At 49.0% G+C, this 27,772-nt stretch overlaps 1 protein-coding gene across 4 annotated transcripts in view; it reads left to right on the top strand.

Moving 5' to 3' along the window:
• Window positions 1–578: 578 nt before the first annotated feature.
• rrm2b (ribonucleotide reductase M2 b) overlaps window positions 579–27,772 on the top strand; it is a 55,040-nt gene continuing 27,846 nt past the window's right edge. Inside the window, exons 1-4 of one of the 4 annotated variants that reach the window (XM_055893193.1) lie at window positions 579–746; window positions 4,942–5,097; window positions 5,403–5,519; window positions 14,427–14,560. In XM_055893193.1, the coding sequence (XP_055749168.1) occupies window positions 594–746; window positions 4,942–5,097; window positions 5,403–5,519; window positions 14,427–14,560 (560 nt within the window). In that variant the 5' untranslated portion in view covers window positions 579–593. Of the gene's footprint in view, window positions 747–4,893; window positions 5,098–5,402; window positions 5,520–14,426; window positions 14,561–27,772 lie in introns of all 4 variants that reach the window. The other 3 variants (XM_055893192.1, XM_055893191.1, XM_055893194.1) reach the window with 3 other exon arrangements.

Genomic DNA, 27,772 nt, shown 5'->3' with positions numbered 1-27,772 from the left:
CACCTGCTCCCTGCATTGTTTCATTCATGGGGCGGCAAGGCCAGTAACCGAAAGGTTGTAAGTTCGAATCCCCAAGCTGACAAGGTAAAAATCTGTCGTTCTGCCCCTGAACAAGGCAGTTAACCCACTATTCCTTGGCCGTCATTGAAAATAAGAATTTGTTCTTAACTGACTTGCCTAGTTAAATAAAGGTAAAATAAATTACAATATCTTGACGTTTAGAAGGTATTGCTTAACGATTAGTTTAGCAGCATGACAACGGGAACGCGATTGGTCGACGCCTGCCGGCAGAGTTACGCCATTTATTTCTTGCTGGGATTCTTATCTCTTCCTCTTATCTTGGTCGAAATGAGCGTTAAATCAAAGGCACTCCTTCGATATAAAGTTGTTTTTTACGAAAATGAAAACGTGTCAGTTTGTCACTTTCACGGGGTTGGAGTAGTAACATGTTCAACTACTGTAGACATTGACTCAAATCTAGGTTGTGCGTTTAGATTTGGAGAAAATGTAGATCTAAAGAAAAACATGTAACGTTTCTCACTGACTTGTGGAACCCGAAACCCCGACCTGGTCTGTTCCCGGCACTTCTCGCGATGTTACGCCTCTGGGTTGAGAAACGCTGTGACCAGACCAAAGACAACACCGGGAACTCGAGCAGGAGCCACTTCGCTGCTTTACTGTTGGTTGTTCACGAAATGGACTGCTCAAATCTAACGAATGTACTCACAGAGTCCAAGGATTACCAGGTAACAACAATGTAAACCTGTCGAAATGCTTATTTTTCTTCTTCATTGTGTATAGTTGTAACGTTATTACTATGCCACTTTAAATAGCTTAGTGTGTGAGCTTGTGTAACCTTAGAAACAAACACCGCTACAACTGCAACAACGTATCAACAACTGAGAGCTGAGATGTATGTAGTTTAGTCCGCTAAACAGTATGGAACAATCAAAACCTTAAGCAGTATTCAGGGCAGGCACCTTGGCGAACGACCGTGACACATTGCTGCAATATTGCGGCGTTGATTGTTGATCTAAATGTAAATGTGGTCGAGAAAGACTGCCATCACAAAGAACATGTTACCAAGATGTCATTTATAATAGCAGACAACTTATTTATTGATGTCAAATATAATGTTGCTGCTATTTGATCTAAGAACTGCAGTGTCGTCCGTGTGTTTTCACCGACGTTATGAAACAGAAAATGGTGTATGGGGTTGCTGCCGGAGCGCGGTGGAACGGCGTACCCTCACTATTTTCTATTTGACTCGACAATACATGGAGCTGGTAAAACTATTTCTGGAAAATTAATTCAGATACATTCTAAATAAATGTTATTTAATTACCACTACAATTATATGAAACTAGAATGTCAAACCAAATATGTATAGCAGCCTAGAGGTAGGTAAATAAATGGTGGTTTCGTCACGGTCTTCTCTCTGACAGTGGCGAGAATGATGAACTATTAGGCTGTGCGCACTGCAGAGTTCGGTCCTGACTACTTCGGCCAATCAGACCGTTGGAAAAACATTTGTGTGTCTGCCTTGAGGATGTCCATAAACCTCCACAGACCCCTCTTGTGCAGTGTAACCCAGAATTATGTGACCACTTGGTGAAGGCGACACCATTTTCCCAGGACCAGTGGCGACTAGTCATTCAGGGCAGGTGAACAGCCCCCACCTGTTCTGAGACCCACATTTTTTGCAAAAAAGGCTTGCCTGTGTAACAGTATAGCTTCCGTCCCTCTCCTCGCCACTACCTGGGCTCGAACCAGGGATCCTCTGCACACATCAACCACAGTCACTCACGAAGCATCGTTACCCATCGCGCCACAAAAGCCGCGACGGGGAACAACTACTTCTAGGTCTCAGAGCGAGGGACGTCACCGATTGAAACACTATTATCGCGCCTCACCGCTAACTAGCTAGCCATTTCACATCGGCCACACCTGTTTTGCATGTTATTTTGTCATTAATACGTGTCACAAATAAGTTTGCAAACAATGTAAAAAAAAAAAATAATAATAAAAAAAATAATGTATATATCACTGAGTTAATGAAGCTGCATACAAACATGGTCTCTTTTTGTTTTCTTAAGGCAGCTCCAAAATGCAGGTGTTTCAGCTCAGTGCTTTCTGTTGTGGGGCAGCCAGCAGACAATAAGGAGCGTTGCGCCGTGATTGGCTCAGTGTTCTGTCACTCATGGGGACACTACTTCACTGCCAAGTCTAAGGGTAGAGCTAGAAAATGTATAGCCCCTTGGGTGCTGCCATAGAGTTACATTAGAAGTGCCCATCCAAGAAGGCTCAAGGTCATTGGCCACAGATAAAATTACGTCAAATCACATTATATCTACAGTAGCTTTGATTGGACTGATCATGTCAACATCATACTTCCTAAATATTAGCTAGCAGTCATCATCATGAATCAAGTTGACAATCTACTGGAAAATCCTTTTTAATCCTTGTCAAATAGATCAAATGTATCGGTGCTCATCGGCTATTGGACATAAACGTTACACGACAAGTTGGAAATCGCAAATTCAACAATGAGTGGTTTGGAAGGAATCAGTGGCTGTGAGGTTCCCTGATCTGGGATTAAGTGGTTCTTTTCCTAGTTAAATTGATAAACATCCGACATTGGCCATGCTGTCAATAAAGCTGCGCTCAGAACATCTTAACTTGGAACTGCGAAGTCTTGAACTCACTGAAGTCAAGTTAACTAACTGGAAAGTTTGGTATAAACTGGTTGAGAGAATGCCAAGAGTGTGCAAAGCTGTCATCAAGGCAAAAGGTGGTTACTTTGAAGAATCTCATAAAATATATTTTGATTTGTTTAACACTTTTTTTGGTTACTGCATAATTCCATATGTGTTATTTCATAGTTTTGATGTCTTCATTATTATTTTACAATGTAGAAAATAGGAAATATAAAGAAAAACCCTTGAATGAGTAGGTGTTCTACTTTTGACTGGTACTGTATTTACATTAGTCTATAGCCTACAAATAGCCACAGTATACCTCATAGTCGTAGGCGTATTAGAGTATAGCCACAGTATACCACGTAGTCGTAGGCCTATTAGTCTATAGCCACAGTATACCACGTAGTCGTAGGCCTATTAGTCTATAGCCACAGTATACCACGTAGTTGTAGGCCTATTAGTCTATAGCCACAGTATACCACGTAGTCGTAGGCCTATTAGTCTATAGCCACAGTATACCACGTAGTCGTAGGCCTATTAGTCTATAGCCACAGTATACCACGTAGTTGTAGGCCTATTAGTTTATAGCCACAGTATACCACGTAGTCGTAGGCCTATTAGTTTATAGCCACAGTATACCACGTAGTCGTAGGCCTATTAGTTTATAGCCACAGTATACCACGTAGTCGTAGGCCTATTAGTTTATAGCCACAGTATACCACGTAGTCGTAGGCCTATTAGTTTATAGCCACAGTATACCACGTAGTCGTAGGCCTATTAGTTTATAGCCACAGTATACCACGTAGTCGTAGGCCTATTAGTCTATAGCCACAGTATACCACGTAGTTGTAGGCCTATTAGTTTATAGCCACAGTATACCACGTAGTCGTAGGCCTATTAGTTTATAGCCACAGTATACCACGTAGTCGTAGGCCTATTAGTTTATAGCCACAGTATACCACGTAGTCGTAGGCCTATTAGTTTATAGCCACAGTATACCACGTAGTCGTAGGCCTATTAGTCTATAGCCACAGTATACCACGTAGTCGTAGGCCTATTAGTCTATAGCCACAGTATACCACGTAGTCGTAGGCCTATTAGTCTATAGCCACAGTATACCTCGTAGTCGTAGGTCTATTAGTCTATAGCCACAGTATACCACGTAGTCGTAGACCTATTACTCACCACTAGACAGGATATAGACTTTGATTGAAACAAAATACAGAAAGGCTAATAGTTTAACACCATCTGCGTTAATTCACTCATCAAACAGCAATACAAGAATATCTAAATTCCCATTAAAATAATTTAGATCAAATGACTAGTATAGAGCGACACATGGAGAATGACTGGTACAGAGCGACACGTGGAGAATGACTGGTACAGAGCGACACGTGGAGAATGACTGGTACAGAGCGACACGTGGAGAATGACTGGTACAGAGCGACACGTGGAGAATGACTGGTACAGAGCGACACGTGGAGAATGACTGGTACAGAGCGACACGTGGAGAATGACTGGTACAGAGCGACACATGGAGAATGACTGGTACAGAGCGACACGTGGAGAATGACTGGTACAGAGCGACACGTGGAGAATGACTGGTACAGAGCGACACATGGAGAATGACTGGTACAGAGCGACACGTGGAGAATGACTGGTACAGAGCGACACGTGGAGAATGACTGGTACAGAGCGACACGTGGAGAATGACTGGTGTAGAGCGACACGTGGAGAATGACCATTCCCCATTGACAGTGATGACCTGTTTTTAAAATACGTATGCCTAACTTGGTGTTTGAGGGTATTCAAAATATAAATGTTTCTTTATTTTCTTTAACCTTTATTTAACTAGGGTTTAGACAATAGCCTGTGTGTGGGCATAGGTAGACGTTGTAATTGGAGGACGCATTTCTCTATGCATATTCTAGAATGATGGGCTATTCAATTGGCTACGTCTGTCGGTACAAACTTTGAGGAAATGATGTCATTTCCGTTGTTTTTTTGTTGCAATACCTCACCTAAAAACATAGACCTCCACCACTGGCTAGATCAGCTGTTTCAACGACTACGGACTCATCAATATTCTCCAACCAGTGGTAGCACAATTTGAAGGCGTATTTGTTTGCCATCTGTATCTCAGATAAGCCTACCATCCTAAAACGTAATCAAATATATTTGAGTTGATGTTTAGGTGACTGTATGCTGTAAGATGAAGAAGCTGGGGTCTTGTTTCGTACAGAACAGCCATAAAGACGCAGCCCAGCAGCACAGCAGCATAGAGGATGAACCCTTACTCAGAGACAACCCCAGGCGTTTTGTCATCTTCCCAATCCAGTACCCTGACATCTGGAGGATGTACAAACAGGCCCAGGCCTCCTTCTGGACAGTGGAAGAGGTGGGGGGATAATTCACTTGAATTCCAAACGCTGCCTATTCCCCGAAAAGGAGTAAGGCAGTCCTCAGAATACATAAAACAATACTCCCTCATTTTGAATGTGTGAAAACTGAGTGAAGGCTGTTGCTTGCTAGGTCGATGTGTGGTTTGTAAAGCCTAATGTCAGGAGAGCAAGGCAATATGCTACATACAACACACAGTCTCACTCACTTAAAATACAAAGCACGGTTTAATGTAGGTGGTTGATGTGTGGTTGATGTGTGGTTGATGTGTGGTTGAACTGTCTGTAACTGTCTGTGCTGCAGGTGGATCTATCTAAGGACCTGGCACACTGGGACAACTTGAAGCCTGATGAGAAACACTTCATCTCTCACATCTTAGCTTTCTTCGCTGCCAGCGACGGCATCGTCACCGAGAACCTTGTGAGTCCCTCTCTTCTTCCTCCTCTCCTCCTCTGAAGCCAAATAAAAGGGTCTGTAGGGTGTTATAAACCCTGGTCTGTAGGGCGTTAGGGACCCTGGTCTGTAGGGCGTTAGGGACCCTGGTCTGTAGGGCGTTAGGGACCCTGGTCTGTAGGGTGTTAGGGACCCTGGTCTGTAGGGACCCTGGTCTGTAGGGACCCTGGTCTGTAGGGACCCTGGTCTGTAGGGTGTTAGGGACCCTGGTCTGTAGGGCGTTAGGGACCCTGGTCTGTAGGGACCCTGGTCTGTAGGGACCCTGGTCTGTAGGGTGTTAGGGACCCTGGTCTGTAGGGTGTTAGGGACCCTGGTCTGTAGGGACCCTGGTCTGTAGGGCGTTAGGGACCCTGGTCTGTAGGGTGTTAGGGACCCTGGTCTGTAGGGACCCTGGTCTGTAGGGCGTTAGGGACCCTGGTCTGTAGGGACCCTGGTCTGTAGGGTGTTAGGGACCCTGGTCTGTAGGGTGTTAGGGACCCTGGTCTGTAGGGACCCTGGTCTGTAGGGACCCTGGTCTGTAGGGTGTTATAAAACCCTGGTCTGTAGGGACCCTGGTCTGTAGGGACCCTGGTCTGTAGGGTGTTATAAACCCTGGTCTGTAGGGCGTTAGGGACCCTGGTCTGTAGGGACCCTGGTCTGTAGGGACCCTGGTCTGTAGGGACCCTGGTCTGTAGGGTGTTAGGGACCCTGGTCTGTAGGGACCCTGGTCTGTAGGGACCCTGGTCTGTAGGGCGTTAGGGACCCTGGTCTGTAGGGTGTTAGGGACCCTGGTCTGTAGGGACCCTGGTCTGTAGGGCGTTAGGGACCCTGGTCTGTAGGGCGTTAGGGACCCTGGTCTGTAGGGCGTTAGGGACCCTGGTCTGTAGGGACCCTGGTCTGTAGGGACCCTGGTCTGTAGGGACCCTGGTCTGTAGGGCGTTAGGGACCCTGGTCTGTAGGGACCCTGGTCTGTAGGGACCCTGGTCTGTAGGGCGTTAGGGACCCTGGTCTGTAGGGTGTTAGGGACCCTGGTCTGTAGGGTGTTAGGGACCCTGGTCTGTAGGGACCCTGGTCTGTAGGGACCCTGGTCTGTAGGGTGTTAGGTACCCTGGTCTGTAGGGACCCTGGTCTGTAGGGACCCTGGTCTGTAGGGCGTTAGGGACCCTGGTCTGTAGGGACCCTGGTCTGTAGGGACCCTGGTCTGTAGGGTGTTAGGGACCCTGGTCTGTAGGGCGTTAGGGACCCTGGTCTGTAGGGCGTTAGGGACCCTGGTCTGTAGGGCGTTAGGGACCCTGGTCTGTAGGGACCCTGGTCTGTAGGGACCCTGGTCTGTAGGGCGTTAGGGACCCTGGTCTGTAGGGCGTTAGGGACCCTGGTCTGTAGGGACCCTGGTCTGTAGGGACCCTGGTCTGTAGGGCGTTAGGGACCCTGGTCTGTAGGGTGTTAGGGACCCTGGTCTGTAGGGTGTTAGGGACCCTGGTCTGTAGGGTGTTAGGGACCCTGGTCTGTAGGGACCCTGGTCTGTAGGGCGTTAGGGACCCTGGTCTGTAGGGACCCTGGTCTGTAGGGTGTTAGGGACCCTGGTCTGTAGGGACCCTGGTCTGTAGGGACCCTGGTCTGTAGGGCGTTAGGGACCCTGGTCTGTAGGGACCCTGGTCTGTAGGGACCCTGGTCTGTAGGGACCCTGGTCTGTAGGGTGTTATAAAACCCTGGTCTGTAGGGACCCTGGTCTGTAGGGTGTTATAAACCCTGGTCTGTAGGGCGTTAGGGACCCTGGTCTGTAGGGACCCTGGTCTGTAGGGACCCTGGTCTGTAGGGACCCTGGTCTGTAGGGACCCTGGTCTGTAGGGTGTTAGGGACCCTGGTCTGTAGGGACCCTGGTCTGTAGGGACCCTGGTCTGTAGGGCGTTAGGGACCCTGGTCTGTAGGGCGTTAGGGACCCTGGTCTGTAGGGTGTTAGGGACCCTGGTCTGTAGGGACCCTGGTCTGTAGGGCGTTAGGGACCCTGGTCTGTAGGGCGTTAGGGACCCTGGTCTGTAGGGCGTTAGGGACCCTGGTCTGTAGGGCGTTAGGGACCCTGGTCTGTAGGGCGTTAGGGACCCTGGTCTGTAGGGTGTTAGGGACCCTGGTCTGTAGGGACCCTGGTCTGTAGGGCGTTAGGGACCCTGGTCTGTAGGGACCCTGGTCTGTAGGGACCCTGGTCTGTAGGGACCCTGGTCTGTAGGGCGTTAGGGACCCTGGTCTGTAGGGCGTTAGGGACCCTGGTCTGTAGGGCGTTAGGGACCCTGGTCTGTAGGGCGTTAGGGACCCTGGTCTGTAGGGACCCTGGTCTGTAGGGACCCTGGTCTGTAGGGACCCTGGTCTGTAGGGACCCTGGTCTGTAGGGTGTTAGGGACCCTGGTCTGTAGGGCGTTAGGGACCCTGGTCTGTAGGGCGTTAGGGACCCTGGTCTGTAGGGCGTTAGGGACCCTGGTCTGTAGGGACCCTGGTCTGTAGGGCGTTAGGGACCCTGGTCTGTAGGGCGTTAGGGACCCTGGTCTGTAGGGACCCTGGTCTGTAGGGCGTTAGGGACCCTGGTCTGTAGGGCGTTAGGGACCCTGGTCTGTAGGGCGTTAGGGACCCTGGTCTGTAGGGCGTTAGGGACCCTGGTCTGTAGGTTGTTAGGGACCCTTGTCTGTAGGGACCCTGGTCTGTAGGGACCCTGGTCTGTAGGGACCCTGGTCTGTAGGGACCCTGGTCTGTAGGGTGTTAGGGACCCTGGTCTGTAGGGACCCTGGTCTGTAGGGACCCTGGTCTGTAGGGCGTTAGGGACCCTGGTCTGTAGGGACCCTGGTCTGTAGGGACCCTGGTCTGTAGGGTGTTAGGGACCCTGGTCTGTAGGGACCCTGGTCTGTAGGGACCCTGGTCTGTAGGGACCCTGGTCTGTAGGGACCCTGGTCTGTAGGGCGTTAGGGTCCCTGGTCTGTAGGGACCCTGGTCTGTAGGGCGTTAGGGACCCTGGTCTGTAGGGACCCTGGTCTGTAGGGTGTTAGGGACCCTGGTCTGTAGGGTGTTAGGGACCCTGGTCTGTAGGGACCCTGGTCTGTAGGGACCCAGGTCTGTAGGGTGTTAGGGACCCTGGTCTGTAGGGACCCTGGTTTGTAGGGCGTTAGGGACCCTTGTCTGTAGGGACCCTGGTCTGTAGGGACCCTGGTCTGTAGGGCGTTAGGGACCCTGGCCTGTAGGGCGTTAGGGACCCTGGTCTGTAGGGACCCTGGTCTGTAGGGTGTTAGGGACCCTGGTCTGTAGGGACCCTGGTCTGTAGGGCGTTAGGGACCCTGGTCTGTAGGGCGTTAGGGATCCTGGTCTGTAGGGCGTTAGGGACCCTGGTCTGTAGGGCGTTAGGGACCCTGGTCTGTAGGGACCCTGGTCTGTAGGGCGTTAGGGACCCTGGTCTGTAGGGACCCTGGTCTGTAAGGACCCTGGTCTGTAGGGTGTTAGGGACCCTGGTCTGTAGGGACCCTGGTCTGTAGGGCGTTAGGGACCCTGGTCTGTAGGGACCCTGGTCTGTAGGGACCCTGGTCTGTAGGGACCCTGGTCTGTAGGGCGTTAGGGACCCTGGTCTGTAGGGCGTTAGGGACCCTGGTCTGTAGGGACCCTGGTCTGTAGGGACCCTGGTCTGTAGGGACCCTGGTCTGTAGGGACCCTGGTCTGTAGGGCGTTAGGGACCCTGGTCTGTAGGGCGTTAGGGACCCTGGTCTGTAGGGCGTTAGGGACCCTGGTCTGTAGGGCGTTAGGGACCCTGGTCTGTAGGGCGTTAGGGACCCTGGTCTGTAGGGACCCTGGTCTGTAGGGCGTTAGGGACCCTGGTCTGTAGGGTGTTAGGGACCCTGGTCTGTAGGGCGTTAGGGACCCTGGGCTGTAGGGCGTTAGGGACCCTGGTCTGTAGGGACCCTGGTCTGTAGGGCGTTAGGGACCCTGGTCTGTAGGGACCCTGGTCTGTAGGGACCCTGGTCTGTAGGGCGTTAGGGACCCTGGTCTGTAGGGACCCTGGTCTGTAGGGACCCTGGTCTGTAGGGTGTTAGGGACCCTGGTCTGTAGGGACCCTGGTCTGTAGGGACCCTGGTCTGTGGGGCGTTAGGGACCCTGGTCTGTAGGGCGTTAGGGACCCTGGTCTGTAGGGCGTTAGGGACCCTGGTCTGTAGGGCGTTAGGGACCCTGGTCTGTAGGGGCCCTGGTCTGTAGGGACCCTGGTCTGTAGGGACCCTGGTCTGTAGGGTGTTAGGGACCCTGGTCTGTAGGGGCCCTGGTCTGTAGGGGCCCTGGTCTGTAGGGCGTTAGGGACCCTGGTCTGTAGGGACCCTGGTCTGTAGGGACCCTGGTCTGTAGGGCGTTAGGGACCCTGGTCTGTAGGGCGTTAGGGACCCTGGTCTGTAGGGGGTTAGGGACCCTGGTCTGTAGGGACCCTGGTCTGTAGGGCGTTAGGGACCCTGGTCTGTAGGGCTTTGGGGACCCTGGTCTGTAGGGACCCTGGTCTGTAGGGACCCTGGTCTGTAGGGCGTTAGGGACCCTAGTCTCTAGGGACCCTGGTCTGTAGGGCGTTAGGGACCCTGGTCTGTAGGGCGTTAGGGACCCTGGTCTGTAGGGACCCTGGTCTGTAGGGCGTTAGGGACCCTGGTCTGTAGGGACCCTGGTCTGTAGGGACCCTGGTCTGTAGGGACCCTGGTCTGTAGGGCGTTAGGGACCCTGGTCTGTAGGGCGTTAGGGACCCTGGACTGTAGGGCGTTAGGGACCCTGGTCTGTAGGGACCCTGGTCTGTAGGGACCCTGGTCTGTAGGGCGTTAGGGACCCTGGTCTGTAGGGCGTTAGGGACTCTGGTCTGTAGGGCGTTAGGGACCCTGGTCTGTAGGGCGTTAGGGACCCTGGTCTGTAGGGCGTTAGGGACCCTGGTCTGTAGGGACCCTGGTCTGTAGGGCGTTAGGGACCCTGGTCTGTAGGGCGTTAGGGACCCTGGTCTGTAGGGCGTTAGGGACCCTGGTCTGTAGGGTGTTAGGGACCCTGGTCTGTAGGGACCCTGGTCTGTAGGGCGTTAGGGACCCTGGTCTGTAGGGCGTTAGGGACCCTGGTCTGTAGGGCGTTAGGGACCCTGGTCTGTAGGGCGTTAGGGACCCTGGTCTGTAGGGACCCTGGTCTGTAGGGCGTTAGGGACCCTGGTCTGTAGGGACCCTGGTCTGTAGGGACCCTGGTCTGTAGGGACCCTGGTCTGTAGGGCGTTAGGGACCCTGGTCTGTAGGGCGTTAGGGACCCTGGTCTGTAGGGCGTTAGGGACCCTGGTCTGTAGGGACCCTGGTCTGTAGGGACCCTGGTCTGTAGGGACCCTGGTCTGTAGGGCGTTAGGGACCCTGGTCTGTAGGGCGTTAGGGACCCTGGTCTGTAGGGCGTTAGGGACCCTGGTCTGTAGGGACCCTGGTCTGTAGGGCGTTAGGGACCCTGGTCTGTAGGGACCCTGGTCTGTTGGGTGTTAGGGACCCTGGTCTGTAGGGTGTTAGGGACCCTGGTCTGTAGGGCGTTAGGGACCCTGGTCTGTAGGGACCCTGGTCTGTAGGGTGTTAGGGACCCTGGTCTGTAGGGTGTTAGGGACCCTGGTCTGTAGGGACCCTGGTCTGTAGGGACCCTGGTCTGTAGGGACCCTGGTCTGTAGGGCGTTAGGGACCCTGGTCTGTAGGGACCCTGGTCTGTAGGGCGTTAGGGACCCTGGTCTGTAGGGACCCTGGTCTGTAGGGTGTTAGGGACCCTGGTCTGTAGGGTGTTAGGGACCCTGGTCTGTAGGGTGTTAGGGACCCTGGTCTGTAGGGTGTTGGGGACCCTGGTCTGTAGGGCGTTAGGGACCCTGGTCTGTAGGGCGTTAGGGACCCTGGTCTGTAGGGACCCTGGTCTGTAGGGTGTTAGGGACCCTGGTCTGTAGGGCGTTAGGGACCCTGGTCTGTAGGGCGTTAGGGACCCTGGTCTGTAGGGCGTTAGGGACCCTGGTCTGTAGGGCGTTAGGGACCCTGGTCTGTAGGGCGTTAGGGACCCTGGTCTGTAGGGTGTTAGGGACCCTGGTCTGTAGGGTGTTAGGGACCCTGGTCTGTAGGGTGTTAGGGACCCTGGTCTGTAGGGACCCTGGTCTGTAGGGACCCTGGTCTGTAGGGACCCTGGTCTGTAGGGACCCTGGTCTGTAGGGACCCTGGTCTGTAGGGCGTTAGGGACCCTGGTCTGTAGGGACCCTGGTCTGTAGGGTGTTAGGGACCCTGGTCTGTAGGGTGTTAGGGACCCTGGTCTGTAGGGCGTTAGGGACCCTGGTCTGTAGGGACCCTGGTCTGTAGGGCGTTGGGGACCCTGGTCTGTAGGGTGTTAGGGACCCTGGTCTGTAGGGACCCTGGTCTGTAGGGCGTTAGGGACCCTGGTCTCTAGGGACCCTGGTCTGTAGGGCGTTAGGGACCCTGGTCTGTAGGGCGTTAGGGACCCTGGTCTGTAGGGACCCTGGTCTGTAGGGACCCTGGTCTGTAGGGACCCTGGTCTGTAGGGACCCTGGTCTGTAGGGCGTTAGGGACCCTGGTCTGTAGGGCGTTAGGGACCCTGGTCTGTAGGGCGTTAGGGACCCTGGTCTGTAGGGCGTTAGGGACCCTGGTCTGTAGGGCGTTAGGGACCCTGGTCTGTAGGGCGTTAGGGACCCTGGTCTGTAGGGACCCTGGTCTGTAGGGACCCTGGTCTGTAGGGACCCTGGTCTGTAGGGACCCTGGTCTGTAGGGCGTTAGGGACCCTGGTCTGTAGGGCGTTAGGGACCCTGGTCTGTAGGGACCCTGGTCTGTAGGGACCCTGGTCTGTAGGGACCCTGGTCTGTAGGGACCCTGGTCTGTAGGGCGTTAGGGACCCTGGTCTGTAGGGCGTTAGGGACCCTGGTCTGTAGGGCGTTAGGGACCCTGGTCTGTAGGGCGTTAGGGACCCTGGTCTGTAGGGACCCTGGTCTGTAGGGCGTTAGGGACCCTGGTCTGTAGGGTGTTAGGGACCCTGGTCTGTAGGGTGTTAGGGACCCTGGTCTGTAGGGACCCTGGTCTGTAGGGTGTTAGGGACCCTGGTCTGTAGGGTGTTAGGGACCCTGGTCTGTAGGGACCCTGGTCTGTAGGGACCCTGGTCTGTAGGGACCCTGGTCTGTAGGGCGTTAGGGACCCTGGTCTGTAGGGACCCTGGTCTGTAGGGTGTTAGGGACCCTGGTCTGTAGGGACCCTGGTCTGTAGGGCGTTAGGGACCCTGGTCTGTAGGGACCCTGGTCTGTAGGGTGTTAGGGACCCTGGTCTGTAGGGACCCTGGTCTGTAGGGTGTTAGGGACCCTGGTCTGTAGGGCGTTAGGGACCCTGGTCTGTAGGGCGTTAGGGACCCTGGTCTGTAGGGTGTTAGGGACCCTGGTCTGTAGGGTGTTAGGGACCCTGGTCTGTAGGGACCCTGGTCTGTAGGGCGTTAGGGACCCTGGTCTGTAGGGCGTTAGGGACCCTGGTCTGTAGGGCGTTAGGGACCCTGGTCTGTAGGGCGTTAGGGACCCTGGTCTGTAGGGCGTTAGGGACCCTGGTCTGTAGGGCGTTAGGGACCCTGGTCTGTAGGGCGTTAGGGACCCTGGTCTGTAGGGCGTTAGGGACCCTGGTCTGTAGGGACCCTGGTCTGTAGGGTGTTAGGGACCCTGGTCTGTAGGGACCCTGGTCTGTAGGGACCCTGGTCTGTAGGGACCCTGGTCTGTAGGGCGTTAGGGACCCTGGTCTGTAGGGACCCTGGTCTGTAGGGTGTTAGGGACCCTGGTCTGTAGGGTGTTAGGGACCCTGGTCTGTAGGGACCCTGGTCTGTAGGGTGTTAGGGACCCTGGTCTGTAGGGTGTTAGGGACCCTGGTCTGTAGGGTGTTAGGGACCCAGGTCTGTAGGGCGTTAGGGACCCTGGTCTGTAGGGCGTTAGGGACCCTGGTCTGTAGGGCGTTAGGGACCCTGGTCTGTAGGGCGTTAGGGACCCTGGTCTGTAGGGCGTTAGGGACCCTGGTCTGTAGGGCGTTAGGGACCCTGGTCTGTAGGGACCCTGGTCTGTAGGGACCCTGGTCTGTAGGGTGTTAGGGACCCTGGTCTGTAGGGCGTTAGGGACCCTGGTCTGTAGGGCGTTAGGGACCCTGGTCTGTAGGGCGTTAGGGACCCTGGTCTGTAGGGACCCTGGTCTGTAGGGCGTTAGGGACCCTGGTCTGTAGGGACCCTGGTCTGTAGGGCGTTAGGGACCCTGGTCTGTAGGGCGTTAAGGACCCTGGTCTGTAGGGCGTTAGGCACCCTGGTCTGTAGGGACCCTGGTCTGTAGGGTGTTAGGGACCCTGGTCTGTAGGGCGTTAGGGACCCTGGTCTGTAGGGCGTTAGGGACCCTGGTCTGTAGGGCGTTAGGGACCCTGGTCTGTAGGGACCCTGGTCTGTAGGGCGTTAGGGACCCTGGTCTGTAGGGCGTTAGGGACCCTGGTCTGTAGGTACCCTGGTCTGTAGGGAACCTGGTCTGTAGGGTGTTAGGGACCCTGGTCTGTAGGGTGTTAGGGACCCTGGTCTGTAGGGACCCTGGTCTGTAGGGTGTTAGGGACCCTGGTCTGTATGGCGTTAGGTGGAGATTATACACTGAGCTTTTTGGTCCATGAGTAGGCGTCCTGGAAACTGTCTGGGAAACTGTGTCCGGGAAATCCTCATAAGTTTTGTTGTAGATCATGGTTGTAGCTATACAGTAGTACTGTATTCTCACCCCAGTCTACTTTTTGTAGATGTAGATATTGTAGCACTGTATTAAACTGTATTGTCAGCCCAGCCTTAATATAGTAATATCCATATTTTAGTTTTTTTGTTGTTGTTACGATGTTATCCGTCCCTCAGGTCCAGAGGTTTAGTCAGGAGGTGCAGCTTCCAGAGGCCCGATCCTTCTATGGGTTCCAGATCCTCATAGAGAACGTCCACTCTGAGATGTATGGCATGCTCATCAACACTTACATCAGAGACTCTGAGGAGAGGTACGTTACTATAGTCTAATGAGATGTATGGCAGGCTCATCAACATCAGGGACTCTGAGGAGAGGTACGTTACTATAGTCTAATGAGATGTATGGCAGGCTCATCAACACTTACATCAGGGACTCTGAGGAGAGGTACGTTACTATAGTCTAATGAGATGTATGGCAGGCTCATCAACATCAGGGACTCTGAGGAGAGGTACGTTACTATAGTCTAATGAGATGTATGGCAGGCTCATCAACACTTACATCAGAGACTCTGAGGAGAGGTACGTTACTATAGTCTAATGAGATGTATGGCAGGCTCATCAACACTTACATCAGGGACTCTGAGGAGAGGTACGTTACTATAGTCTAATGAGATGTATGGCAGGCTCATCAACATCAGGGACTCTGAGGAGAGGTACGTTACTATAGTCTAATGAGATGTATGGCATGCTCATCAACACTTACATCAGGGACTCTGAGGAGAGGTACGTTACTATAGTCTAATGAGATGTATGGCAGACTCATCAACATCAGGGACTCTGAGGAGAGGTACGTTACTATAGTCTAATGAGATGTATGGCAGACTCATCAACATCAGGGACTCTGAGGAGAGGTACGTTACTATAGTCTAATGAGATGTATGGCAGACTCATCAACATCAGGGACTCTGAGGAGAGGTACGTTACTATAGTCTAATGAGATGTATGGCAGGCTCATCAACACTTACATCAGAGACTCTGAGGAGAGGTACGTTACTATAGTCTAATGAGATGTATGGCAGGCTCATCAACACTTACATCAGGGACTCTGAGGAGAGGTACGTTACTATAGTCTAATGAGATGTATGGCAGGCTCATCAACATCAGGGACTCTGAGGAGAGGTACGTTACTATAGTCTAATGAGATGTATGGCATGCTCATCAACACTTACATCAGGGACTCTGAGGAGAGGTACGTTACTATAGTCTAATGAGATGTATGGCAGGCTCATCAACATCAGGGACTCTGAGGAGAGGTACGTTACTATAGTCTAATGAGATGTATGGCATGCTCATCAACACTTACATCAGAGACTCTGAGGAGAGGTACGTTACTATAGTCTAATGAGATGTATGGCAGGCTCATCAACATCAGGGACTCTGAGGAGAGGTACGTTACTATAGTCTAATGAGATGTATGGCAGGCTCATCAACACTTACATCAGGGACTCTGAGGAGAGGTACGTTACTATAGTCTAATGAGATGTATGGCAGGCTCATCAACATCAGGGACTCTGAGGAGAGGTACGTTACTATAGTCTAATGAGATGTATGGCAGGTTCATCAACACTTACATCAGGGACTCTGAGGAGAGGTACGTTACTATAGTCTAATGAGATGTATGGCAGGCTCATCAACACTTACATCAGAGACTCTGAGGAGAGGTACGTTACTATAGTCTAATGAGATGTATGGCAGGCTCATCAACACTTACATCAGAGACTCTGAGGAGAGGTACGTTACTATAGTCTAATGAGATGTATGGCAGGTTCATCAACACTTACATCAGGGACTCTGAGGAGAGGTACGTTACTATAGTCTAATGAGATGTATGGCAGACTCATCAACATCAGGGACTCTGAGGAGAGGTACGTTACTATAGTCTAATGAGATGAATGGCAGGCTCATCAACACTTACATCAGGGACTCTGAGGAGAGGTACGTTACTATAGTCTAATGAGATGTATGGCAGGCTCATCAACACTTACATCAGGGACTCTGAGGAGAGGTACGTTACTATAGTCTAATGAGATGTATGGCAGGCTCATCAACACTTACATCAGGGACTCTGAGGAGAGGTACGTTACTATAGTCTAATGAGATGTATGGCAGGCTCATCAACACTTACATCAGAGACTCTGAGGAGAGGTACGTTACTATAGTCTAATGAGATGTATGGCAGGCTCATCAACACTTACATCAGGGACTCTGAGGAGAGGTACGTTACTATAGTCTAATGAGATGTATGGCAGGCTCATCAACATCAGGGACTCTGAGGAGAGGTACGTTACTATAGTCTAATGAGATGTATGGCAGGCTCATCAACATCAGGGACTCTGAGGAGAGGTACGTTACTATAGTCTAATGAGATGTATGGCAGGCTCATCAACATCAGAGACTCTGAGGAGAGGTACGTTACTATAGTCTAATGAGATGTATGGCAGGCTCATCAACATCAGGGACTCTGAGGAGAGGTACGTTACTATAGTCTAATGAGATGTATGGCAGGTTCATCAACACTTACATCAGAGACTCTGAGGAGAGGTACGTTACTATAGTCTAATGAGATGTATGGCAGGCTCATCAACACTTACATCAGGGACTCTGAGGAGAGGTACGTTACTATAGTCTAATGAGATGTATGGCAGGCTCATCAACACTTACATCAGGGACTCTGAGGAGAGGTACGTTACTATAGTCTAATGAGATGTATGGCAGGCTCATCAACACTTACATCAGAGACTCTGAGGAGAGGTACGTTACTATAGTCTAGTGAGATGTATGGCAGGCTGATCAACATCAGGGACTCTGAGGAGAGGTACGTTACTATAGTCTAATGAGATGTATGGCAGGCTCATCAACACTTACATCAGAGACTCTGAGGAGAGGTACGTTACTATAGTCTAATGAGATGTATGGCAGGCTCATCAACATCAGGGACTCTGAGGAGAGGTACGTTACTATAGTCTAATGAGATGTATGGCATGCTCATCAACACTTACATCAGGGACTCTGAGGAGAGGTACGTTACTATAGTCTAATGAGATGTATGGCAGGCTCATCAACATCAGGGACTCTGAGGAGAGGTACGTTACTATAGTCTAATGAGATGTATGGCAGGCTCATCAACATCAGGGACTCTGAGGAGAGGTACGTTACTATAGTCTAATGAGATGTATGGCATGCTCATCAACACTTACATCAGGGACTCTGAGGAGAGATACGTTACTATAGTCTAATGAGATGTATGGCAGGCTCATCAACATCAGGGACTCTGAGGAGAGGTACGTTACTATAGTCTAATGAGATGTATGGCAGGCTCATCAACATCAGGGACTCTGAGGAGAGGTACGTTACTATAGTCTAATGAGATGTATGGCAGGCTCATCAACACTTACATCAGGGACTCTGAGGAGAGGTACGTTACTATAGTCTAATGAGATGTATGGCAGGCTCATCAACATCAGGGACTCTGAGGAGAGGTACGTTACTATAGTCTAATGAGATGTATGGCATGCTCATCAACATCAGGGACTCTGAGGAGAGGTACGTTACTATAGTCTAATGAGATGTATGGCAGGTTCATCAACACTTACATCAGGGACTCTGAGGAGAGGTACGTTACTATAGTCTAATGAGATGTATGGCAGGCTCATCAACACTTACATCAGAGACTCTGAGGAGAGGTACGTTACTATAGTCTAATGAGATGTATGGCAGGCTCATCAACACTTACATCAGGGACTCTGAGGAGAGGTACGTTACTATAGTCTAATGAGATGTATGGCAGGCTCATCAACACTTACATCAGGGACTCTGAGGAGAGGTACGTTACTATAGTCTAATGAGATGTATGGCAGGTTCATCAACACTTACATCAGGGACTCTGAGGAGAGGTACGTTACTATAGTCTAATGAGATGTATGGCAGGCTCATCAACATCAGGGACTCTGAGGAGAGGTACGTTACTATAGTCTAATGAGATGTATGGCATGCTCATCAACATCAGAGACTCTGAGGAGAGGTACGTTACTATAGTCTAATGAGATGTATGGCATGCTCATCAACATCAGGGACTCTGAGGAGAGGTACGTTACTATAGTCTAATGAGATGTATGGCAGGTTCATCAACACTTACATCAGGGACTCTGAGGAGAGGTACGTTACTATAGTCTAATGAGATGTATGGCAGGCTCATCAACATCAGAGACTCTGAGGAGAGGTACGTTACTATAGTCTAATGAGATGTATGGCATGCTCATCAACACTTACATCAGAGACTCTGAGGAGCGGTACGTTACTATAGTCTAATGAGATGTATGGCAGGCTCATCAACATCAGGGACTCTGAGGAGAGGTACGTTACTATAGTCTAATGAGATGTATGGCAGACTCATCAACATCAGGGACTCTGAGGAGAGGTACGTTACTATAGTCTAATGAGATGTATGGCATGCTCATCAACACTTACATCAGGGACTCTGAGGAGAGGTACGTTACTATAGTCTAATGAGATGTATGGCATGCTCATCAACACTTACATCAGGGACTCTGAGGAGAGGTACGTTACTATAGTCTAATGAGATGAATGGCATGCTCATCAACACTTACATCAGAGACTCTGAGGAGAGGTACGTTACTATAGTCTAATGAGATGTATGGCAGGCTCATCAACATCAGGGACTCTGAGGAGAGGTACGTTACTATAGTCTAATGAGATGTATGGCAGGTTCATCAACACTTACATCAGGGACTCTGAGGAGAGGTACGTTACTATAGTCTAATGAGATGTATGGCAGGCTCATCAACACTTACATCAGGGACTCTGAGGAGAGGTACGTTACTATAGTCTAATGAGATGTATGGCAGGCTCATCAACACTTACATCAGGGACTCTGAGGAGAGGTACGTTACTATAGTCTAATGAGATGTATGGCAGGCTCATCAACATCAGGGACTCTGAGGAGAGGTACGTTACTATAGTCTAATGAGATGTATGGCAGGCTCATCAACACTTACATCAGAGACTCTGAGGAGAGGTACGTTACTATAGTCTAATGAGATGTATGGCAGGCTCATCAACATCAGGGACTCTGAGGAGAGGTACGTTACTATAGTCTAATGAGATGTATGGCAGGCTCATCAACATCAGGGACTCTGAGGAGAGGTACGTTACTATAGTCTAATGAGATGTATGGCAGGCTCATCAACATCAGGGACTCTGAGGAGAGGTACGTTACTATAGTCTAATGAGATGTATGGCAGGCTCATCAACATCAGGGACTCTGAGGAGAGGTACGTTACTATAGTCTAATGAGATGTATGGCAGACTCATCAACATCAGGGACTCTGAGGAGAGGTACGTTACTATAGTCTAATGAGATGTATGGCATGCTCATCAACATCAGGGACTCTGAGGAGAGGTACGTTACTATAGTCTAATGAGATGTATGGCAGGCTCATCAACACTTACATCAGGGACTCTGAGGAGAGGTACGTTACTATAGTCTAATGAGATGTATGGCATGCTCATCAACACTTACATCAGAGACTCTGAGGAGAGGTACGTTACTATAGTCTAATGAGATGTATGGCAGGCTCATCAACATCAGGGACTCTGAGGAGAGGTACGTTACTATAGTCTAATGAGATGTATGGCAGACTCATCAACATCAGGGACTCTGAGGAGAGGTACGTTACTATAGTCTAATGAGATGAATGGCATGCTCATCAACACTTACATCAGGGACTCTGAGGAGAGGTACGTTACTATAGTCTAATGAGATGTATGGCATGCTCATCAACACTTACATCAGAGACTCTGAGGAGAGGTACGTTACTATAGTCTAATGAGATGTATGGCAGGCTCATCAACATCAGGGACTCTGAGGAGAGGTACGTTACTATAGTCTAATGAGATGTATGGCAGGCTCATCAACATCAGGGACTCTGAGGAGAGGTACGTTACTATAGTCTAATGAGATGTATGGCAGGCTCATCAACATCAGGGACTCTGAGGAGAGGTACGTTACTATAGTCTAATGAGATGTATGGCATGCTCATCAACACTTACATCAGAGACTCTGAGGAGAGGTACGTTACTATAGTCTAATGAGATGTATGGCAGGCTCATCAACACTTACATCAGGGACTCTGAGGAGAGGTACGTTACTATAGTCTAATGAGATGTATGGCATGCTCATCAACACTTACATCAGAGACTCTGAGGAGAGGTACGTTACTATAGTCTAATGAGATGTATGGCAGGCTCATCAACATCAGGGACTCTGAGGAGAGGTACGTTACTATAGTCTAATGAGATGTATGGCATGCTCATCAACACTTACATCAGAGACTCTGAGGAGAGGTACGTTACTATAGTCTAATGAGATGTATGGCATGCTCATCAACACTTACATCAGGGACTCTGAGGAGAGGTACGTTACTATAGTCTAATGAGATGTATGGCAGGCTCATCAACATCAGGGACTCTGAGGAGAGGTACGTTACTATAGTCTAATGAGATGTATGGCAGGCTCATCAACACTTACATCAGGGACTCTGAGGAGAGGTACGTTACTATAGTCTAATGAGATGTATGGCAGGCTCATCAACATCAGGGACTCTGAGGAGAGGTACGTTACTATAGTCTAATGAGATGTATGGCAGACTCATCAACACTTACATCAGAGACTCTGAGGAGAGGTACGTTACTATAGTCTAATGAGATGTATGGCAGGCTCATCAACACTTACATCAGGGACTCTGAGGAGAGGTACGTTACTATAGTCTAATGAGATGTATGGCAGGCTCATCAACACTTACATCAGGGACTCTGAGGAGAGGTACGTTACTATAGTCTAATGAGATGTATGGCAGGCTCATCAACATCAGGGACTCTGAGGAGAGGTACGTTACTATAGTCTAATGAGATGTATGGCAGACTCATCAACACTTACATCAGGGACTCTGAGGAGAGGTACGTTACTATAGTCTAATGAGATGTATGGCATGCTTATCAACACTTACATCAGAGACTCTGAGGAGAGGTACGTTACTATAGTCTAATGAGATGTATGGCAGGCTGATCAACATCAGGGACTCTGAGGAGAGGTACGTTACTATAGTCTAATGAGATGTATGGCAGGCTCATCAACATCAGGGACTCTGAGGAGAGGTACGTTACTATAGTCTAATGAGATGTATGGCAGGCTCATCAACATCAGGGACTCTGAGGAGAGGTACGTTACTATAGTCTAATGAGATGTATGGCAGGCTCATCAACATCAGAGACTCTGAGGAGAGGTACGTTACTATAGTCTAATGAGATGTATGGCAGGCTCATCAACACTTACATCAGAGACTCTGAGGAGAGGTACGTTACTATAGTCTAATGAGATGTATGGCAGGCTCATCAACACTTACATCAGGGACTCTGAGGAGAGGTACGTTACTATAGTCTAATGAGATGTATGGCAGGCTCATCAACACTTACATCAGGGACTCTGAGGAGAGGTACGTTACTATAGTCTAATGAGATGTATGGCAGGTTCATCAACACTTACATCAGGGACTCTGAGGAGAGGTACGTTACTATAGTCTAATGAGATGTATGGCAGGCTCATCAACATCAGGGACTCTGAGGAGAGGTACGTTACTATAGTCTAATGAGATGTATGGCATGCTCATCAACATCAGAGACTCTGAGGAGAGGTACGTTACTATAGTCTAATGAGATGTATGGCATGCTCATCAACATCAGGGACTCTGAGGAGAGGTACGTTACTATAGTCTAATGAGATGTATGGCAGGTTCATCAACACTTACATCAGGGACTCTGAGGAGAGGTACGTTACTATAGTCTAATGAGATGTATGGCAGGCTCATCAACACTTACATCAGGGACTCTGAGGAGAGGTACGTTACTATAGTCTAATGAGATGTATGGCAGGCACATCAACACTTACATCAGGGACTCTGAGGAGAGGTACGTTACTATAGTCTAATGAGATGTATGGCAGGCTCATCAACATCAGGGACTCTGAGGAGAGGTACGTTACTATAGTCTAATGAGATGTATGGCAGGCTCATCAACACTTACATCAGAGACTCTGAGGAGAGGTACGTTACTATAGTCTAATGAGATGTATGGCAGGCTCATCAACATCAGGGACTCTGAGGAGAGGTACGTTACTATAGTCTAATGAGATGTATGGCAGGCTCATCAACATCAGGGACTCTGAGGAGAGGTACGTTACTATAGTCTAATGAGATGTATGGCAGGCTCATCAACATCAGGGACTCTGAGGAGAGGTACGTTACTATAGTCTAATGAGATGTATGGCAGACTCATCAACATCAGGAACTCTGAGGAGAGGTACGTTACTATAGTCTAATGAGATGTATGGCATGCTCATCAACATCAGGGACTCTGAGGAGAGGTACGTTACTATAGTCTAATGAGATGTATGGCAGGCTCATCAACACTTACATCAGGGACTCTGAGGAGAGGTACGTTACTATAGTCTAATGAGATGTATGGCATGCTCATCAACACTTACATCAGAGACTCTGAGGAGAGGTACGTTACTATAGTCTAATGAGATGTATGGCAGGCTCATCAACATCAGGGACTCTGAGGAGAGGTACGTTACTATAGTCTAATGAGATGTATGGCAGACTCATCAACATCAGGGACTCTGAGGAGAGGTACGTTACTATAGTCTAATGAGATGAATGGCATGCTCATCAACACTTACATCAGGGACTCTGAGGAGAGGTACGTTACTATAGTCTAATGAGATGTATGGCATGCTCATCAACACTTACATCAGAGACTCTGAGGAGAGGTACGTTACTATAGTCTAATGAGATGTATGGCAGGCTCATCAACATCAGGGACTCTGAGGAGAGGTACGTTACTATAGTCTAATGAGATGTATGGCAGGCTCATCAACATCAGGGACTCTGAGGAGAGGTACGTTACTATAGTCTAATGAGATGTATGGCAGGCTCATCAACATCAGGGACTCTGAGGAGAGGTACGTTACTATAGTCTAATGAGATGTATGGCATGCTCATCAACACTTACATCAGAGACTCTGAGGAGAGGTACGTTACTATAGTCTAATGAGATGTATGGCAGGCTCATCAACATCAGGGACTCTGAGGAGAGGTACGTTACTATAGTCTAATGAGATGTATGGCATGCTCATCAACACTTACATCAGAGACTCTGAGGAGAGGTACGTTACTATAGTCTAATGAGATGTATGGCATGCTCATCAACACTTACATCAGGGACTCTGAGGAGAGGTACGTTACTATAGTCTAATGAGATGTATGGCAGGCTCATCAACATCAGGGACTCTGAGGAGAGGTACGTTACTATAGTCTAATGAGATGTATGGCAGGCTCATCAACACTTACATCAGGGACTCTGAGGAGAGGTACGTTACTATAGTCTAATGAGATGTATGGCAGGCTCATCAACATCAGGGACTCTGAGGAGAGGTACGTTACTATAGTCTAATGAGATGTATGGCAGACTCATCAACATCAGGGACTCTGAGGAGAGGTACGTTACTATAGTCTAATGAGATGAATGGCATGCTCATCAACACTTACATCAGGGACTCTGAGGAGAGGTACGTTACTATAGTCTAATGAGATGTATGGCAGGCTCATCAACACTTACATCAGGGACTCTGAGGAGAGGTACGTTACTATAGTCTAATGAGATGTATGGCAGGCTCATCAACACTTACATCAGAGACTCTGAGGAGAGGTACGTTACTATAGTCTAATGAGATGTATGGCAGGCTCATCAACACTTACATCAGGGACTCTGAGGAGAGGTACGTTACTATAGTCTAATGAGATGTATGGCAGGCTCATCAACATCAGGGACTCTGAGGAGAGGTACGTTACTATAGTCTAATGAGATGTATGGCAGACTCATCAACACTTACATCAGGGACTCTGAGGAGAGGTACGTTACTATAGTCTAATGAGATGTATGGCATGCTTATCAACACTTACATCAGAGACTCTGAGGAGAGGTACGTTACTATAGTCTAATGAGATGTATGGCAGGCTGATCAACATCAGGGACTCTGAGGAGAGGTACGTTACTATAGTCTAATGAGATGTATGGCAGGCTCATCAACATCAGGGACTCTGAGGAGAGGTACGTTACTATAGTCTAATGAGATGTATGGCAGGCTCATCAACATCAGGGACTCTGAGGAGAGGTACGTTACTATAGTCTAATGAGATGTATGGCAGGCTCATCAACATCAGAGACTCTGAGGAGAGGTACGTTACTATAGTCTAATGAGATGTATGGCAGGCTCATCAACACTTACATCAGGGACTCTGAGGAGAGGTACGTTACTATAGTCTAATGAGATGTATGGCAGACTCATCAACACTTACATCAGGGACTCTGAGGAGAGGTACGTTACTATAGTCTAATGAGATGTATGGCATGCTCATCAACACTTACATCAGAGACTCTGAGGAGAGGTACGTTACTATAGTCTAATGAGATGTATGGCAGGCTCATCAACACTTACATCAGAGACTCTGAGGAGAGGTACGTTACTATAGTCTAATGAGATGTATGGCATGCTCATCAACACTTACATCAGGGACTCTGAGGAGAGGTACGTTACTATAGTCTAATGAGATGTATGGCAGGCTCATCAACATCAGGGACTCTGAGGAGAGGTACGTTACTATAGTCTAATGAGATGTATGGCAGGTTCATCAACACTTACATCAGGGACTCTGAGGAGAGGTACGTTACTATAGTCTAATGAGATGTATGGCAGGTTCATCAACACTTACATCAGGGACTCTGAGGAGAGGTACGTTACTATAGTCTAATGAGATGTATGGCAGGCTCATCAACATCAGGGACTCTGAGGAGAGGTACGTTACTATAGTCTAATGAGATGTATGGCATGCTCATCAACACTTACATCAGAGACTCTGAGGAGAGGTACGTTACTATAGTCTAATGAGATGTATGGCAGACTCATCAACACTTACATCAGAGACTCTGAGGAGAGGTACGTTACTATAGTCTAATGAGATGTATGGCAGGTTCATCAACACTTACATCAGGGACTCTGAGGAGAGGTACGTTACTATAGTCTAATGAGATGTATGGCAGGCTCATCAACACTTACATCAGGGACTCTGAGGAGAGGTACGTTACTATAGTCTAATGAGATGTATGGCATGCTCATCAACACTTACATCAGGGACTCTGAGGAGAGGTACGTTACTATAGTCTAATGAGATGTATGGCATGCTCATCAACATCAGGGACTCTGAGGAGAGGTACGTTACTATAGTCTAATGAGATGTATGGCAGGCTCATCAACACTTACATCAGGGACTCTGAGGAGAGGTACGTTACTATAGTCTAATGAGATGTATGGCATGCTCATCAACACTTACATCAGAGACTCTGAGGAGAGGTACGTTACTATAGTCTAATGAGATGTATGGCAGACTCATCAACACTTACATCAGAGACTCTGAGGAGAGGTACGTTACTATAGTCTAATGAGATGTATGGCAGGCTGATCAACATCAGAGACTCTGAGGAGAGGTACGTTACTATAGTCTAATGAGATGTATGGCAGGTTCATCAACATCAGAGACTCTGAGGAGAGGTACGTTACTATAGTCTAATGAGATGTATGGCAGGCTCATCAACACTTACATCAGGGACTCTGAGAAGAGGTACGTTACTATAGTCTAATGAGATGAATGGCATGCTCATCAACACTTACATCAGAGACTCTGAGGAGAGGTACGTTACTATAGTCTAATGAGATGTATGGCAGGCTCATCAACATCAGGGACTCTGAGGAGAGGTACGTTACTATAGTCTAATGAGATGTATGGCAGGCTCATCAACATCAGGGACTCTGAGGAGAGGTACGTTACTATAGTCTAATGAGATGAATGGCATGCTCATCAACATCAGGGACTCTGAGGAGAGGTACGTTACTATAGTCTAATGAGATGTATGGCAGGCTCATCAACATCAGGGACTCTGAGGAGAGGTACGTTACTATAGTCTAATGAGATGTATGGCAGGTTCATCAACACTTACATCAGGGACTCTGAGGAGAGGTACGTTACTATAGTCTAATGAGATGTATGGCAGACTCATCAACACTTACATCAGGGACTCTGAGGAGAGGTACGTTACTATAGTCTAATGAGATGTATGGCAGGCTCATCAACATCAGGGACTCTGAGGAGAGGTACGTTACTATAGTCTAATGAGATGTATGGCAGGCTCATCAACATCAGGGACTCTGAGGAGAGGTACGTTACTATAGTCTAATGAGATGTATGGCAGGCTCATCAACATCAGGGACTCTGAGGAGAGGTACGTTACTATAGTCTAATGAGATGTATGGCATGCTCATCAACACTTACATCAGGGACTCTGAGGAGAGGTACGTTACTATAGTCTAATGAGATGTATGGCAGGCTCATCAACACTTACATCAGAGACTCTGAGGAGAGGTACGTTACTATAGTCTAATGAGATGTATGGCAGGCTCATCAACATCAGGGACTCTGAGGAGAGGTACGTTACTATAGTCTAATGAGATGTATGGCAGGCTCATCAACATCAGAGACTCTGAGGAGAGGTACGTTACTATAGTCTAATGAGATGTATGGCATGCTCATCAACACTTACATCAGAGACTCTGAGGAGAGGTACGTTACTATAGTCTAATGAGATGTATGGCATGCTCATCAACATCAGGGACTCTGAGGAGAGGTACGTTACTATAGTCTAATGAGATGTATGGCAGGCTCATCAACATCAGGGACTCTGAGGAGAGGTACGTTACTATAGTCTAATGAGATGTATGGCATGCTCATCAACACTTACATCAGAGACTCTGAGGAGAGGTACGTTACTATAGTCTAATGAGATGTATGGCAGGCTCATCAACACTTACATCAGGGACTCTGAGGAGAGGTACGTTACTATAGTCTAATGAGATGTATGGCATGCTCATCAACACTTACATCAGAGACTCTGAGGAGAGGTACGTTACTATAGTCTAATGAGATGTATGGCAGGCTCATCAACACTTACATCAGGGACTCTGAGGAGAGGTACGTTACTATAGTCTAATGAGATGTATGGCAGGCTCATCAACACTTACATCAGGGACTCTGAGGAGAGGTACGTTACTATAGTCTAATGAGATGTATGGCAGGCTCATCAACATCAGGGACTCTGAGGAGAGGTACGTTACTATAGTCTAATGAGATGTATGGCAGGCTCATCAACATCAGGGACTCTGAGGAGAGGTACGTTACTATAGTCTAATGAGATGTATGGCATGCTCATCAACACTTACATCAGAGACTCTGAGGAGAGGTACGTTACTATAGTCTAATGAGATGTATGGCAGGCTC

This window comes from Salvelinus fontinalis, chromosome 32 (genome assembly GCF_029448725.1).
Source record: "Salvelinus fontinalis isolate EN_2023a chromosome 32, ASM2944872v1, whole genome shotgun sequence".
NCBI lineage: Eukaryota > Metazoa > Chordata > Actinopteri > Salmoniformes > Salmonidae > Salvelinus > Salvelinus fontinalis.
Note: the sequence above shows the minus strand (reverse complement) of the source record. Positions and strands in the feature narration are given on the sequence as shown.